Source organism: Corvus brachyrhynchos, unplaced genomic scaffold (genome assembly GCF_000691975.1).
Source record: "Corvus brachyrhynchos isolate BGI_N302 unplaced genomic scaffold, ASM69197v1 scaffold4, whole genome shotgun sequence".
In the NCBI taxonomy this organism is placed as follows: Eukaryota; Metazoa; Chordata; class Aves; order Passeriformes; family Corvidae; genus Corvus; species Corvus brachyrhynchos.
In genome coordinates, this window is record NW_008237878.1 from 8,145,969 (window position 1) to 8,161,605 (window position 15,637).

At 51.8% G+C, this 15,637-nt stretch overlaps 2 protein-coding genes across 5 annotated transcripts in view; both read left to right on the forward strand.

The window, feature by feature from the left end:
- Positions 1-14,663, forward strand: part of MTMR14 (myotubularin related protein 14) — a 28,898-nt gene extending 14,235 nt beyond the window's left edge. Inside the window, exons 12-17 of one of the 2 annotated variants that reach the window (XM_017732566.1) lie at positions 6-76; positions 709-758; positions 970-1,108; positions 3,811-3,987; positions 10,913-11,068; positions 14,301-14,663. In XM_017732566.1, coding sequence (XP_017588055.1) covers positions 6-76; positions 709-758; positions 970-1,108; positions 3,811-3,987; positions 10,913-11,068; positions 14,301-14,478 — 771 coding nt within the window. In that variant the 3' untranslated portion in view covers positions 14,479-14,663. The remainder of the gene's footprint in view (positions 1-5; positions 77-708; positions 759-969; positions 1,109-3,810; positions 3,988-10,912; positions 11,069-14,300) is intronic. The other variant, XM_017732567.1, reaches the window with a different exon arrangement.
- A 127-nt stretch (positions 14,664-14,790) lies between these two features.
- Positions 14,791-15,637, forward strand: part of CPNE9 (copine family member 9) — a 6,678-nt gene continuing 5,831 nt past the window's right edge. For 2 of the 3 annotated variants that reach the window (XR_001861437.1, XM_017732565.1), the window contains exon 1: positions 14,791-15,153. Coding sequence is in view for 2 of the 3 variants with exons in the window: in XM_017732565.1 (XP_017588054.1) it covers positions 15,077-15,153 (77 nt within the window). In the remaining variant the exon portion in view is untranslated. The remainder of the gene's footprint in view (positions 15,154-15,637) is intronic. The other variant, XM_008632360.2, reaches the window with a different exon arrangement.

Below are 15,637 nucleotides of genomic sequence, written 5' to 3' on the forward strand. Positions count from 1 at the left end.
CTCAGATTTTCTTTTTCTGCTTCAATTTTCTGAAGCACATCACCTCTGAGGAGTTCTCTGCTCTGAAGTCACAGAGGTAAGGAGCCTGTGCTTGCTGCTGCATGGGCTACAGAGCCAGGGAGCTTGTTAGTGCTGCTTCTTTGGGGAGATGGAAGCCCTGGTGTCCTGGCCCAGTTTTCTTTAATTTATTCTGCACTCTGAAGGCTGCAAAACGGGGCCGAGGCTTGTGAGGTGCCACGTTGTGCTCTGAAAAACTGTCCATGCTGAAATGTGCTCTCTGCTTAATGACTGTCCGTGGATGCTTTAGCACGGATGAACCCAGAGATGTGTGCTCTGGCTCAAGCAGGCTGCACAGCAAGCTCCATCAGGCACTGGTGGGAACAGAGGGGGTGGCTGGTTTTTAACAGACTGCCCAGCATAAACCCTTATTATTTCAGGAGGGACAGAAGGAGGCAAAGCCCGCCTTGGATGCTCTGAATAAGTACATTATGTGCAGTGTTGCCTGTTGCCACCTTCTCAAAGCATAGGAGGTTTGGGTTGGGACTGTTAGGACTCAGACAGTGCACACTGGCCCATCCCCTCTCCTCTGCCCCTGTATAGCTAATTCCCCACTGCTCTGATCTGCTGTGTGTGACAGAGACCTGGCTATGGCCAGCCTTCACACAGCCCTGAAGTGTGCCTGAGGTAACTTTGTCTTTCCTTCCCCAGAAGGAAGAGTTTGCCACCTGGCTTCACCCTGGAAGAGATCTGCATGCTCAGTGAGTGCTGCTGTCAAGCATCAGTGCCTGTGGGTGCTGGTAATGGTTCATTGCTTGTGAGCTTGGGTTCCCAGCTTCAGGATGACCCCAAATGGGTGTGCTGTCTTTGGGGCCTCACAAGAACAGGGCACAGGGAAGTGTATTGCTTAAAGGGAGAGAAAGTGAGTGAGACCAAGCTGGTCTTCAGGTAGCTCTGTTTTCTTTTCTCTAGAGCAGAAAGACCGAGGCAGCACCACAAGCCTGAGCAGTGACTTCTCCCTAGGGATGGAAAGTTCCCCTGGAGCAACTGGGAGCTTTACCTATGAAGCAGTGGAGCTGATGCCAGCAGGAGCACAGGCTCAAGCAGCATGGTGAGGAGATAACCACTCAGTGGGCTGAACAAAAGGGGCAGGCTCTGAGCCTGATAGAAAAATATTTCTGAAGTGTCTTGCCCTCCAGGTCTGCTCTCTGTAGCATGGATTCCTGACAGTGGGGGGAGGAATTTGGCTGTCAGAAGCTTTGCTGCAGTTTGTACTCCAGAGCTTCTGCACCAAAAACTGGAGGCCACCCCATGTTAAAAGGCTGTCAGGCTTCTGCAGGGATGCTTCTGAGTTTGTACACAGACGAGAGTAAAGCACATTTGTTTCATTTTCACCAGTTTCACTGTTAAACTTCATCCACAAAGGATTTCATTACTTTTAAAAGATAGTTCCAAACTATCAGAAAAATTACATTTGACAGCAGCCTCCCCAGGGAAAAGTAGAGATGGTTCAGCTGCCCTAAAATGAAGCCTAATCAGAGTTTATGAAAGACATTATACAGGGGGAGCGTCTGCAGTTAGTGGGAGTTGGGCTAGGTGGCCAAGAATCCCCTCTAAATTTTAGCCCCTCTACCAGCATGAGGTGTGAGCTGAAAGCAGGTTCCTGCCTGCAGCACTGCTTAGAAACACTTCCAGGGGAGAATACAGAATTTTCAGTAGTGCCTCTTGATAGAGGGTCACATAGAATTTGCCTGGGATGCAGCTGGCTGTCTGGAAGTGGGGAAGGTGCCTGGCAACTCTGCTACTCTGGGACAGGTGTTTTACTTGCTTGTGGAGTTTCTGGTGCTGTTTGGGGATTTCAGAGCCTTGCTGTAGGGTTGCCCCTCTCAGTTTAATTTTTCTCTCCTCTCCCTCAGCACATGTGAAGAGGCTATTTTATATTGCAATTATTTTAAATTAAATCTGGGTTGTGCTGGAGGCATTTGAAGTCCTCTGGGACTGAGCTTGCAGCCATGCTAGTGGCAGCAGCCTTTCTAAAGTACATTGTATATTCAATTTAAAGTGCTGAGAAGGGAAGGGAGAATATCCCTTCAGAATCACAAAATGGAGATGGAGAGTCCCAAACTGTTTGCCAAGTGAGCAACACGGAGTCCTCTAACACACAGAGCCTACCTATCCACATCAAAACTACTGCATCAAGTAGAGAACAACTTTCCACTTGCAGGCCTTCAGGGTAGTGACCTGGAAGCATTTATGTTGCTCTGAGTGCTCAGGACATACAGACTTGATTCTGCTGCACAGAACTTGTGTGCTTTTCACAAGATGTGAAGTGACCAGGGCATGCTGGAGGAGATCAGCTGCACTTGTGTGGATCAGGGCTGGATTTTGTAACATGTTTCCTAACTCTGGTTTGCTTTTATTTCTGTGGAAGACATCAGGCTGTATTGGGCTAGCAGCTGCTCCACAGGGATGATTTGGGCTGTGCTGGGGGGCATGAGCTTGGGAAAGGGGAAGATTGTGAGCCTTGCCATGAGTGCTCAGCGAAGGGACTGATCATGGATGTTTTACTGCAAGCTGTTCTGGCTCTGTAGTCTGGAGAATACGTAGGGCTTGCTACAAGGGAGAGGAGGGGATGTACTTTGTTGTGTTGCCCTGAAAACAGGTGGCCTCACAGTCTCTGTGCAGGGAGAGGCATTTGATTTTTAGCTGTTCAAACCTGTTTCTGCAGGCTGTACTTGGAGATGTTGGCAGCTATGATAACATGAGATGAATAATGCTTAAGAGAGGCTGTGGTGTGATGTTTGAGGGTGGACACCCTTCAAGAAATGAAGAGAGGATATCGCGGTTTCCACTGTACAATAAGCCTGTCTTTAGCTGCACTCGCTGACAGTGCTTGAGATCTCAAAGCTGAGATGCCCTTCCACGTTTTAGGGGGAATAACATCTTTTTGCCTTGAGTTTGTTTGCTTTAGAATTTTTCTTTTTTACTTTTGTACATAGGGAGGTCTTTGTCCGGTTCAGTGGTCTTGGGAGGGGAGGAAATTCTTGGGACTCTTCTAGGGGAAAAAAACAAAACTAAACAACTGACATAAGAAGGAAAATCTTCTGAACGTGGAGCAGCAGTGATGTGAATTAGTCCCAAATGTGTGCCTGTTCAGCATGTAGTTGGATGGTACTGTGAGCTAAGGCCTGATGCAGCAATGGACAGTGAATCATGACTGAGTCTGAATGTGCTGGCTAGGAAAGAAGCCAAAGCAGTTTGGGCTGTCAGCATAGACAGAGAGAAAACTGAAGTGTACCTACATCTGGAGTGACTGTCAGCTGTAAGCACGTGGTCAGAAGTGTGGTCAGTGGTGCCCAAAGGGAATTGCTAAAAGGGAAAATAACACTGGTGGTGTGTCCCTGTTGCCCTCGGTGCACACAAACGCCCACCTGGGCTGTTACGCACTGTGGAGTTTGAGCAGATTGAAATGGTCTTTCCCCGCTGGGAGGCCCCTTGCTCAAGGCATTTTTGCTGCTAGACTAAACAAAGCAATCACTGTGTGTGTGTGGGCTGATGTATTCTCCCGTCTCTGATTTCCAGGTCACGTGGATGGTGATCTATAAAAGAATGGGCTAAGATGGGTTGAGCTCAGTGTACCCCCCTCACTGAGCAGTTAGCCGTGACTCATGACTCCTTGGGAGGGAGGAGGGCGGGTTCAGTGGAAACAAGAGCTTGTAGCTGCTGGGCTAAAATCCATCCTGTGGTGGAAAGGCTTCCTAGTTGGAGTACATAGAAAAGTCAGCTTTCTCACCCACGTCCTCTGTCCTACAGGAGGAAGAGCTGTGCATCATCACCGCAAGCCGTGCTCTGGAGCAGGGCACAGCAGTCTGAAGACAGGCTGTCTTCCACAGGAATGGTTGAAGTTAAGTCCTCCAGCTCCTCCTCATCAACCCATTCTGATAACTTCCTGAGGATTGGAAGCAGCCCACTAGAAGTGCCCAGATCCAGGTGAGATGGGATGGAGCAGAGCATTTCTCAGCAAAATGAGTGTCTGGTAAAGGGAGTGCAGGGCTACACTTGTGTAGCTCTGGAAACACTGGAGCACCTGTGTTTGTATCTGTGGACAAACCTCGGGAGGCCTGTTCCTCTCTAGTCTGACCTTGTCTGAAGTGCTGGCCATTAAACACAGACACTCCTGCCTCAGCCCCTAGAGGAGCAAGGAACTGTACTGATAACAGCCAGCTGTCTGTTCTGCCTGTCCTCAGCGCATGCCTCAACTCTGAGCTCTGACATCTCTGCATCTTGCATGCATGCAGCTCACCGCATTTTCTCTGTCTGACGCGTCCACCAGGTTTTGAAATGGCCGTGGTGTTTGGGAAAGGAAGCTTTTCAAATCAAGCAGACCTCACTCTGCATCTATACTGTCCCCCTTTTCACCTGCTGACCCTCCTGATGATTGGTTGGAAAAAAAACTGGGTGCTGGTAGCAAGCAGAGGTAGGAATCTGCTGGGAGCAAGCTGCGAGCACTGTGCCAGCACAAAGGATTCTGCCCGGAAGGCTGTGTGTTCCTGCTGGGGCATGGGGACCCTGGACCTGAGCCTAATCTCACGCCATAACAGAGGCACCCTTCTGGAGCATGACACTGCAATAGGGCAGAGTTGACTGGGGAGCTGGGCTAGGGAAAAAAGAACAGAGCCTGTGGAGCAAACACTATGTGGTTAGGGCAACATGGAATAAAGAGACTCTGAGATAAGAGGTTGCTGTTAAGAGCATCAAATGCTTGTGTAGTCTCTGCAGGTTTTCCGATGAGTCTTTTTCTAGTGTTTCTGAAACAGCCACTAGCCAAATCTGAGTACTCTCTCATCATATGGAAAATAAAATGACAAACAAGTAAAGCATTGAAAATTTATAAGACTTTCTTAACAAGTTTCTCTTAATTCCAGAGAAAAACTCCAGTGTCTGACAGTTTTCATAAATGATGCTAACTGTTCTCCCCAGGGAAAGACATCAATAGAAGGGGTTTGAGTTGTTGTTGGGGCCCACCTCTGCATTCTCTGTAAGATGAAAAGAATTTCCCAAGAAGAGAAGAAAATACTGGAAAGAAAACAGCTTGTCTTGGGAGCTGCTTTGTTCACAATGGTAGCGCCACAATTCCTGTGTGTGGTCCCATGCCATTCCCAAGGCCTGACAGGCTGTTCAGTGCTTGCTGGTAGCAAGCTTGCTGCAATGCTTGGGAAGAAGCAGCTTGTAATGCTTCGGCCAGACTGCTCTGCAAGAGCAAAGAGGAGAAACAAGAGTAGGCAGAAGAGCGCCATAGCGAGGGTTAGGGTTCCCTTATCAGACACTGTCATGGGTTGCAATTTCTGGGTTCTAAGCGTGGTGTGTTTTTTCCAGAAAGAGGTTTTGACATTCCACTTGGCCTGTTTCAACTGTGGTAGTTTTTGGTCTGGTAGATAACACAGTACCTTCAGCCACCATTTTCTGCCCTGAAGGAAACAATGGGTCCCATTTTGGGTGGAGAACTGTATCTGTGGTAGAAGGAAGAGGTAAATTTTCTCTTCACCTCCTGAAAAATTGTGGTACTAAGATGGATAAGCAGGAGCACAGAGACTGATCAGGATGCCAAAAATACCTTTATTCCTGCAGTGCTGCTGGCAGGTCAACACCCAAGGCTCTTGAGATGAAGAAACCGCTGTACTTGACTTCATAATCCTCTGTTTGCGTGGCCATAGCAACAAAACACTTTCCTCAACTGCTGCTGCAGTGGTTAAAATGGTTGCTTGTGCAATGCCAGCAGGTATCCTTCAGGTAGTTCAGGTCAACAGCCCAGTCCAAGTGCTGGCAGTCAGGGGAGCTCTGGAGTGAACAGGAGGGCAAGTCAGCAAGAGACGTGAGCAGGGCCTGGGAGGGGAACTGAGCTGTCCTAAAAGAAGGACATAAAAATACCCAGTCAGACATTAGAAGCCAAACCCCTCTCCTGGCCAGGCAATGTCAACAGGCTGCTGCTGTCACATTACCAGCCCATCTTGTGAATCTTGCTCTGATCCAGAGGTCCTGGGTACCTGTAGATCCCAGGATGGTTCCTGTTAGGCAAAGCAGTACAAAAGCAATTCCTGTCAGTCTTTCTATCTTATTCCAACACGTTGGTAAGAGCACATCTGTGGAGGACAAACACACAGGAGAATACTGCATAGACTATTTGCAGAGTAGGACAAGATGTGCTGCTTGTTCTACAGAGAGCTCTATGGCAGTCACTGTGCCTCAAATTGAACCCCCTGCATGTGAGGGGGTTGCAGTTTGCAAACCTTTTCCTGTATTTGCATTTGACACTAGCAGTCTTAAGCGTCCCATGACACTGCAGAAAAATTCTGTATCTGTGTCAGGGTTTTATCATGTGTCTACATAGCACTAATGTGGATTAGCAGCTGGATAATCTTTGGTTGAATGTGCTTTTGCTAAGTCAGTTAAACAAAACCCAAAGTACTGTGATCTAGAGAGTCAAGATCTGGAGGAGTTAAATTGTGGAGGATCTGCTTTGACCAGCAGTCACAGAGAACTCCCTTATTTTACTTATTAAGGCTGCAGATGGCTCAGCTGTGGGTCTGGAGGGAGCACAGTGAGAGCAGAGTGGGACAGAGGAGCTGCTGCCCCTTGGCTTTGGCTGTTTTGTAGGTAGTGAGAAGACTGCGTGCACTGTGTGTCTTGCTCCTTACAGCCACCTCGCTCAGAAGGTGTATCTGCGGTATGACAACTCGGGGTAGTGACCACAGCAGGAGAGGAATTGTTTACAGGATTGTTTTCTGGAATTATTGCACGACCATGCCACAAAATGGGCTTGCTGGCTGGCCCATGACTATGTGCTGCAATCAGAAATGGTGCTCACAGAGAAGGGGCTGCTCGGGCACTATCCCAGCCTGTAGATAACTGCCTGGAATTCAGCCAGGGCTCCCAGTTCTTGGCAGAGTGCCATACTCCTTGCCAACATTTCCCACGCAAAGGTGGGAAGGGCCGCCCTTTACTCCAGGTTGCCAGAGTCTGCCTGCACATACAGAACCTACTTAATGCTTCAGTTTGAGGCACAGAGCATATGCTGGCAAATGAGCTGCTTCCCAAATAGTCCTAGGTGTGTGGAAATACGTCAGGTGAGCGGGGGCAGCACAGGGCAGGACGGGAGCCTAGCTGTTGGCACTCGGCTCTCATCTCAGTTACATATTAAGAAAGGGAAGGATCCCTGACTGTTGCTCTGCCTCCAATATTGGCTCTTCTCTGGCAGGCAAGTGAGTGTCCATGTGCTCTGAAATACTGTCTTGTGCAGCATGTTGCATGGGAAGCACTGACCTAATTAAAAGGAACCATTCCAGGTTAGGAGCTGCCAGTTTATGGCCTGCAAGAGGTCCCTCCTTGTGTGAAGGAACAGCTTGCAGCTCATCTCTGTTTTGCTAATCTAATTTAGTTAATCTTGCACTTTTGAGGGAGTTTCTTCCCACTCGTGGGCCTGAAGAGGTGGGTGTGTGAAGATCACTTTGATTCTTTTTCTGTCTGCCATTAGATGTCTGTGGCAGAGACAGCAACTTGAAGACTGGCTGTATCTCATCTCTAACCATGTCAGCTTTGCTGTCATTGTCCAGCTGCTTCCCAGGACTCGGTGCTGCCCTCACTCCTAGCCAGCCTCTGGCATGGCTGGCATGTGGTGCAGGCATGCTGTTCCTAAAGACTTGGGAACTGGTTCTGGTGTCCCAGCAGTTCCAGCTTGTTCCAAGGGCCTCACTGAAGCTCTTTTGGGGCCTCTGCAGTAAGACTTTACAAGAAGTATTCAAGGTAGAAATTCCAGGAAGACTTTCACCTCTAGCATTGACTGGATTGCATCGGCGTGCAGTCACCCCAGACATCTGGCAGGCATGCTGTTCCTAAAGACTTGGGAACTGGTTCTGGTGTCCCAGCAGTTCCAGCTTGTTCCAAGGGCCTCACTGAAGCTCTTTTGGGGCCTCTGCAGTAAGACTTTACAAGAAGTATTCAAGGTAGAAATTCCAGGAAGACTTTCACCTCTAGCATTGACTGGATTGCATCGGCGTGCAGTCACCCCAGACATCTGGTCTTGGGTCTCAAGCCAAGCTCAACTTTTAAGAAGCTCTGCTGCTGTTGCAGTGCAAACACAAAATTTCCCATGCTGTGTCTTCACAGGCTTGGCCCCTGCTGTCTCTTGAGGCTGCTCAAGATGCTTGTTGATTGTGACACTTCCTCAGGAGCCTCCTTAAGAAGGCTTTGGGGATAGAGGGGAAGGTCTGCCACAATATCTTAGCTCTGCTGACCAGGCTCAGATCTCTGGGCCAGGAAAGAAACAACCTAGACTCTTTGCAGAGTCAATCAGTTTATTCAATTACTCGACAAGTGTTTGTTCTGCTGCCTGGAGGCAAGACTCGGAATTTACTGCCTTGAACTCCTAGACCACAGTGTTGTTGGGTTAGGTGAAACCTTACTAAGTTTGCACAGCTGCTTGACAGGGTTGGGGACCCCAGGAAGGCCTGGAGGACTAGAGAGTCACTGAGTCAGTCTTGCAGGAGATACACAGTGCTTTTATCTGCCTGTACATGGCAGGATTCAAGAGATGACTTGATCCAAGAGGTGGTGTAAGATCAGTCTAATCTTAGCTGACAAGCATGGAAGGTGACCAGCAACTGGAAGCTGAGGCCGCACACCCAAAGCAGAAAACAATTTTCTGTTCACCTTCTTTAGCACAGACTTATCTGACTGGTGTGGTTGATGATATTGGGCAGAGGGACATTTTTGCTATCCCTGGTGCCCTGGATCGTGGCTTGCCATGTGGGCAGAGTCTCCTGGGCAGGCTCCAGATACTCCTCTCCCTTTGCAGGAGCTGCAGAACTCTGCTCAGTTCTTTGTACCTTCACCTGGAGATCCTACTATAGTCCAGGCCCTCCTCTGCCATTCACGCTTGCCCTCTCCAAAACGTTTGTTTCTAACTGGCCACAAACCTGTCCTCTGTTCAGCAACTCATTGCTTTTTCTGGCTTTCAGCCTGAGCCCATTGCCTACAGATCTCTTTACCCCTTTAGCTCAGTTTCTTGTCACCGTGTGTGACACTCCTGTTTTTCCTGTCTGGCTGTGCTGTGCTCTCAGGGAGGTGACATATTCCTCTTCACTCTGCACTGAAGCAGTATTCCTCCATGCTTCTCCCTGGCATCCTGCACTGTTCCCACTGTGCTTCCATCATGGTATCGTGCTCTGGGCCCAAACACTCTGCCTGCTCTCCTTCACACTGACTTCCTCCACTTTATCTTCCAAAGGCACGGAGAGAAGTAGATGTCACTCAACAGCTGCTCCCCCTTCCCTTACAAATTCCTTGCTTTCCAGGGAAAGTTATCCCTGTCTGATCTCCTGAAGGTCTCTCTAACAGTATATGCTGCACTTTTGCTTTCAGCGAAGTACCCTCATTTTTACTTTGGCAGTACATGCCCCAGGAAAAGCACCATTTTGCAAGATGGGGTTCTCCCAGTACTCTGACCCTCACATAGTTCACTGAGCAGCCAAAGAACAAGGTCTGTGTGAGACAGGTGAAGCTCTGCTCTTCCTGATTTCTGCTGTCATGCCCTTTAGGAGCCTGAACTGCTAGACAGGGATATTACCCCCAAACTGCAGCTGTGATGAGAAGCTGATATACAGGGAATTGTGTGACTCCCCTTCTGTGCTTGCACAGCCAGCTCAGGACCACACTTCCCACTGCTCAACCTTGGCTGTATTGATCAGACTAATTAAATGGCAGTCCTGGAATTAGATTGAGATTGCAGATATGTTTCCTGCTGTGCATCTTGTCCCACTCTTGCCTTCCAGTCTAGCTCAGGTCCTTCTTGCTGTGGGAGAGCCTGTCTTTCTGGCTGTTCTCCTGGTCCCTTGGGGAGCAGCTGCAGTGCGCCACTGCTATTCTTAGCTGTGAAGACAGCGTGCAAGTACCTGGCCCAGCAGAGCTGGAGCTGGAGCACTGCTCTCTGCCCAGCAGAACTCAGATAAATTATCCAGAAGATCTTGGTAGTGTGTAATTGAGCAGCTCTGCCACAGGCTGTGCTTCCAGCTATGTACACTCTGCTGTGCAGCAAGGCACAGTAATTGCTTGCTCCCTTGGAAGCCAAGAGCTGTGGGTTTGTCTCAAGTGATTGTGCCCTCTTCTCTGAGATTTTGGAGGGACTCCTCAGATTCACTTAACCATGTTTCATGCTTCTTTCTTTCCTGGTGGGAGGTTGCATACATCAAACAATTATCCTTCCTCAGCTATTTAGCCTGTCCTAAAGATGTTTTGTCACCTGATTTTTGGCACAGCCCTTTCTTTAACACAGAAATGAAGAGACGTTCAGGTGCTGGGGGTAGGTGTTCTGGGTACGCCTTGAGCACTGGCTCTGTTCAGATCTGGTGGTAATGGCTCAGGAGTGATCTGCTTTCTAACTGCTGCCAGGACAATGATCTCTAAGTATTTCCCAGCACTAACCAAGTCACAGCCTTGATTTGCCCTGCTGCCCTGGGATGTGCTAACAGCTACAACAAGCAACAGGGGAATGTCCTTTGTACAGCACAACTTTCACATCTGTGAAGGTTTCAGGGCAGGATGTGCTGTTCCATCTCTCTAATGGGTTTCTCAGTTCTGCATGGCCATCTGCTTCATGCTGGCTCTCTCCTGTCCAGCTCTCAGTGTGCTCCTGCTGCTTTGTTGGCCCCAGCCAGCTTGGCTCTCCCTTCGCTTTCAAAGGAAAGGCTGGGTCTGGGGCCCAGCCAGAGCTGCATGTTGCACCGTGGTCCCTGAGTGTCAACAGTGCTGGCACAGGCGCTGCTGGCCGTCTGCCCGGCAGGTCCCTGGCACTAGCGCCAGCAAAAAGCATGTGGCTGAATGATCTGACTGATCGAGCCATCTCCCTCTCTCTCTGCCCCAGATCAGCGGACCATTCTCTGCCCGGATCTTCCGTTTCCACAGACTTTGGCAGCTGGCAGATGGTGACAGGGTGTGGCAGTATTCGGGAGCAGGCAATCCTGAACACAGACGCCTCTCTCCCTTGCAGCTTCCCGGATGAGTTCTCTAGCACTTGCCTGTAAGTGTCTCAAATGCAGGATCTCTCCTTGGGTCTCTTGGCTGCCTGCGAGCACTGCAACTTTATCACTCTGGCACTTTCGGAGAAGCCTGGGAGCCCATAACAAACTGTTCCATCTTCTCTGCCTTGTGTTTTCTATGCACAAACTCAGTCCCTCAGCACTCTTTGCTTATGCTGAACACAGAAAGAAAATGGCACTTTTTCTGCCTAATGATGGGGGAGCACTTTGCTTTCTGTAGGAAGAAGAGGTTTTTCTCTCTTCCTTGAAGATGCTGAATTTGGTCATAATTGAGTGCGGTTGAGGATTCATGTTTGTCAGGACAGGACTGGTAACCCAGATTTTCTTGCTTTTGGATTTTGCTCACCTACATCTCCCAACTGGGGTCAGATCCCTGCTGGAGTAAGAGAAGGACTTTCCTTCTGTAACCCAAATTTTGTCTGGCCTTGTGCAGCATCATTTTCAGGTGCTGTGCCTGACCAGTGCAGAGCCACGGAGACCGTGCGTCCTGCCACATCCTGCCATGCGAAATGGCTGGGAGGCAAATGTTCCTCCCCAAATAGAAATCCACCTCTGGAAGCTTGAAAGACTGGAGATGTGCTTTAATTGCTATTACAAGAGAATCTTGGTTTGTGCCTTCAGGCTGCAAGCTCTCCATCAAGAAACTGAAATGGCAGATCAGGGGCTGCTGCTAGCAAGCAATGCAAGAGCTGTGCTGCCAGATGCTCAGGCCCTTACTGAGATATGAGTACGTGCTTTGGAGGCAGAGTGCAAGCCACATGAAAACCCATGTCTCCTGTGAGAGACAGGCTGCCTGCCCTGGCTCTCTGTCTCATGTGGCTGCATGCTGTGCTGCTGAACAGAGCAGAGCAGCTGCCTTCAAGTTAGGGTGAAGCTACAAGATCCATGAATTGACAGATGAAAACATTGCAAGAAATGTCGGACATGGCCTGGCCAGGATTTGCTCTTCTTTCCTGAGGACACACTGAGTTGCTCCTGCAGTAGTTTGGAGATGGGCAAGGGAGAAGGGACTCAAGGATGGGCATCTGAATAGTGACTGCTTTACTGTGTCCTGAGCCTGGCTGTGCTTGGTCACTGCTGATCACCAGCAAGTTGTTTCTGCCCTTGGAGCTGGATCTGACGTCAGAATAGGGAATTCAGTAGAGAAACATGAATCAAATTTGATAGGCTTTAGGCTTATGCAGTTTGGAAAGTGACTGCTTGGGGCAGTGGATTCAAAAGGAGGAGAACAGTGGTGGTGCTTCTCCTGTGGGTGATCTGCCCTGTTCAGCTATTCACTAAAGCTGTGGGTTGCTTGGCGGCTGGGGACTGCTCAACTGAAGGTGCTGGGACCAGGCAGTGCATTGAAAGGATGAAGAGTTCCCAGGGGTGTTGTGTTGATCTTAACCCAGAGCCTCCACCCTCTCTCTGCTCTGCATCAGCCCTGTTTGCTCAGGACTCCATTGTGGTTTTATCCCAGTTTTTCACAGCCCGACACAGTATGATTTTTTTCTTTTAATTCCATTTAAGTTCCCACTTTGCATCTTCACTGGCAGCAGCTCGATGAAGGTATGCTTTTCACAGCCTACTTCTTGTGCTTGTGTGGGGCTTGTCAGGCCTTACTTCGAGCTGGGGCTTTGACAGCCTCCTCTCATCCCGCACCCCGAGCTGCAGGCGAGCGGGCAGGCTGTAGGAAGTGTAGCGGGGCAGAGTGCTGTGGATTTGGCAAGGAAGCGCGACCTGCCTCCGCGGTGAACTGTTCAGGGTGAAGTGCTGCAGCTGGTCTGTAGGGCTTGGTGGGAAGCAGTGGCTGGCTGCTTGACCCTGTGCCTTGGAGTGTCTCACTCCATGAAACAAACCCAAAAACCCAAATACAAAATCTGCCCTGTAAAGAGGTGTGAGAGCCACAAGACACGGGACCTAACTGCTGCACGCCCTCGCTTACCTCTGCGCGTGACATCTGAGATCGCTGTACTCGGGTGCAAGTAAGTCCTGCCTTCATGGAGCTTATTTTAAATGCTAGCAGGTTTGCGAGTTCCACGTCCTAATTAGGTTGCCAAAAAGCATCGCTACTGTGTTTAGATATGTTGTTGCCTTTTTTTGCCCTCTGGCTTCTCTTTATTATCAGACACAGTAAACAGCGGCCTGGTTGGCTGCCTCGGCATCACTTGCTGTTTATAGGCCTCCCACCATATCCTCTTGCTGCTGTTTCCGGACCGAAGCTGTTGGCTGTGGGTGGTTAACACTTCCATTCAAATGAGCTGTGCCAATTTATAGCCAGCCCAGGCGCTGGAAGATTAAAGAGAATTTTTTATGGGGAAGGTTCGCACTGTGCCCTTGGAGTGACCTTTGAGGAATGTCTTAATCTCTCTGGGAACCACTGGCATGTCGCAGAGGCACCACAGCAAGGATTGTTTTAGGTTGGAGAGCTTGGAACAGCTGCCTCTGAGCCCCAGTCTTGCTTTCCCCTGCTCCCTCAGCTGAAGTCTCGCCTTCCTTCTGCTGTTTTCCCCCTGCCCCTAACCAGGTGTGTGGATCTGCAGGAGAGGAGAGCAGGTCCCATGGGAAGTCATGCCCTAGTCTGCTCCTGTTTCCCAAGAGCAGCCAGGCTGGGGAGCAGAAGTAAAGCGCTACTCAGCTCTTCTCTTCCTATGGCTGGAGTGCTCTTTGGGGCTTTTGTCACCTTGTCTGCTCCCTCTCATCCCCCCTTTCCAAAAAGCTGTCTGTGCTGGCACAAGCACACGAGGCTGGGGCTGGTGGAAGTGAGGGATGGTTGCAAATAGGTTGGAAGCGACTGTCCGGGCACAGCATATGTGGACAGGCTTCATTTGTGTGAGGAGAAGAGGGAGCTGGTGCAGGGGCTGATACCAGCATCCACTTGGCCAAAGCACCACTTTATTTATGAACTGCAGCCTTGTGAGCACCATGGTGGTGGGAGAAATGGGACAGTGGGGTGTGTGAAGGAGGAAACCCCGTGGGGAACAGGAGACTGAGGCTGCAAGTAGCTCCGTGGGTTGGGTTGGATGAGGAGGCAGTGGCACCAGCTGCCATCAGCTCTGTGGACAGAGCCTTTTGGGGCTGGTGCTGGCTGAGCCTCTGCAGTGCATTGAGCACCACAGACCTGCCAGCGCTGTGGACAGAGCCTTGGTCCTGCTGCCAGCCCTATGTCAGGAGTGAGAGCTGGGATGTGGAGAAGGATGGCTGCAGGTACTGACCTCCCCTTCTCTCTCCTAGACTGGTGTCGGCAAGTGACCGTGAGTCCCGTCTGGAAGAAGTGCGTTCTGCCTTTCTGGCAAGCTACAGCCGGACCATCGGCCTAAAGGCCGTGCCCCCCAGCCCCTCAGGGGCCATCGGTGGCCTCCTCGAGCAGTTCGTGCGAGGCGTGGGACTGAGAGGCAGCAGCACCCTCTGAACACGGCGTTCCCAGACCACTGCCTGGAAAACTGGGGCTGGCACGTCCCCCAGCAGAGTCCTGGGACCCTCTTCTCGGTGCGGGCACCTGCTGCACCCAGCGCCTGCCGCCAGTCCCCCCTGCCTGGGGCTGGGGGGTGCGGGGTCTTCGGCGAGTCTCTGCAGTAAATGACCCGAGCTGTGCCCTCTCCTGCCTCTTCTCTGGGCTGCGGGCGGGGGCAGCGGGGCCGGGCGGGGATCGGCGCGGGGGAGCTGCGCTGCCGGGGGCGCCGCTCACTATAAATAGTCCGGCCCACTCTCCGCGAGCGTTGGCACCGAAATAACACCGAGCCGAACCCGGGAGGAAGCCCCCGGGGGGGCGGGCTGGGGGCTGAGCCCCTTCTGCCCCTGACTGGGAATCGCGGGGGGGACGTGCAGGTGGAGCCCCAGGAGCCGAACCCCTTGGTGCCCGGGTTGGTCCCCCCGCTGCCGGCAGGGAAGGGCCGTCGTGCTCGAGATGTGCTGAGCCGCGCCGTGCCCGTGCCGTACCCGCCCCCGGCCGCGCCTCCTCGGCGGCGCGGGAGGAGGCGGCGCGGAGCATCGGCGGCGCCCGGGCGGGGATGGCGGCTCCGGGGGCGGCGGAGCCGGCGGCCGGCAGCGTGCCGGGCACCAAGGTGGAGCTCACCGTGTCCTGCCGGTGAGCCGGGAGCCGGGCGGGGGAGCGGGAGGGCGGCGGCTAGTCCGTGGACAGGGGTGGGTGCGAAACGCACGGGGATGCGCTGCGGGGCTGCTCGCTGCGTCCCGCTGCCCGCCGCTCAGCCCCTGGCTCAGGGGGTACTGAGCTGCGCGTCCTCGTCCCTCCCCGGGTAGCTCTCGGTGTCAGGGCGTATGCCCAGCGTCCCTCTGCCCTGCTGCCACCTGTCCCGTCCCCTTCATGGGGTCCCATGGAATGCTGGCACCGGGCACGGCTGCGTGAAGCGACCCGATGCCCTCACCCGGGGCTGGGGCGGGGGACGGCCCCTCGCGGGGTGATGCTTGTAGGACGTGGGTGATGCCGGCGGGGCGCGGGGTGCCTGCGCTGGCTGCGAGCGGCTGCCCGGCTCTGCTCATCTCTACCCGGCTCGGCGAGCTCGGTGCAAGGCAACGGGACCGGGAGCGTGGCAGCATTAGCGATGGCGGGA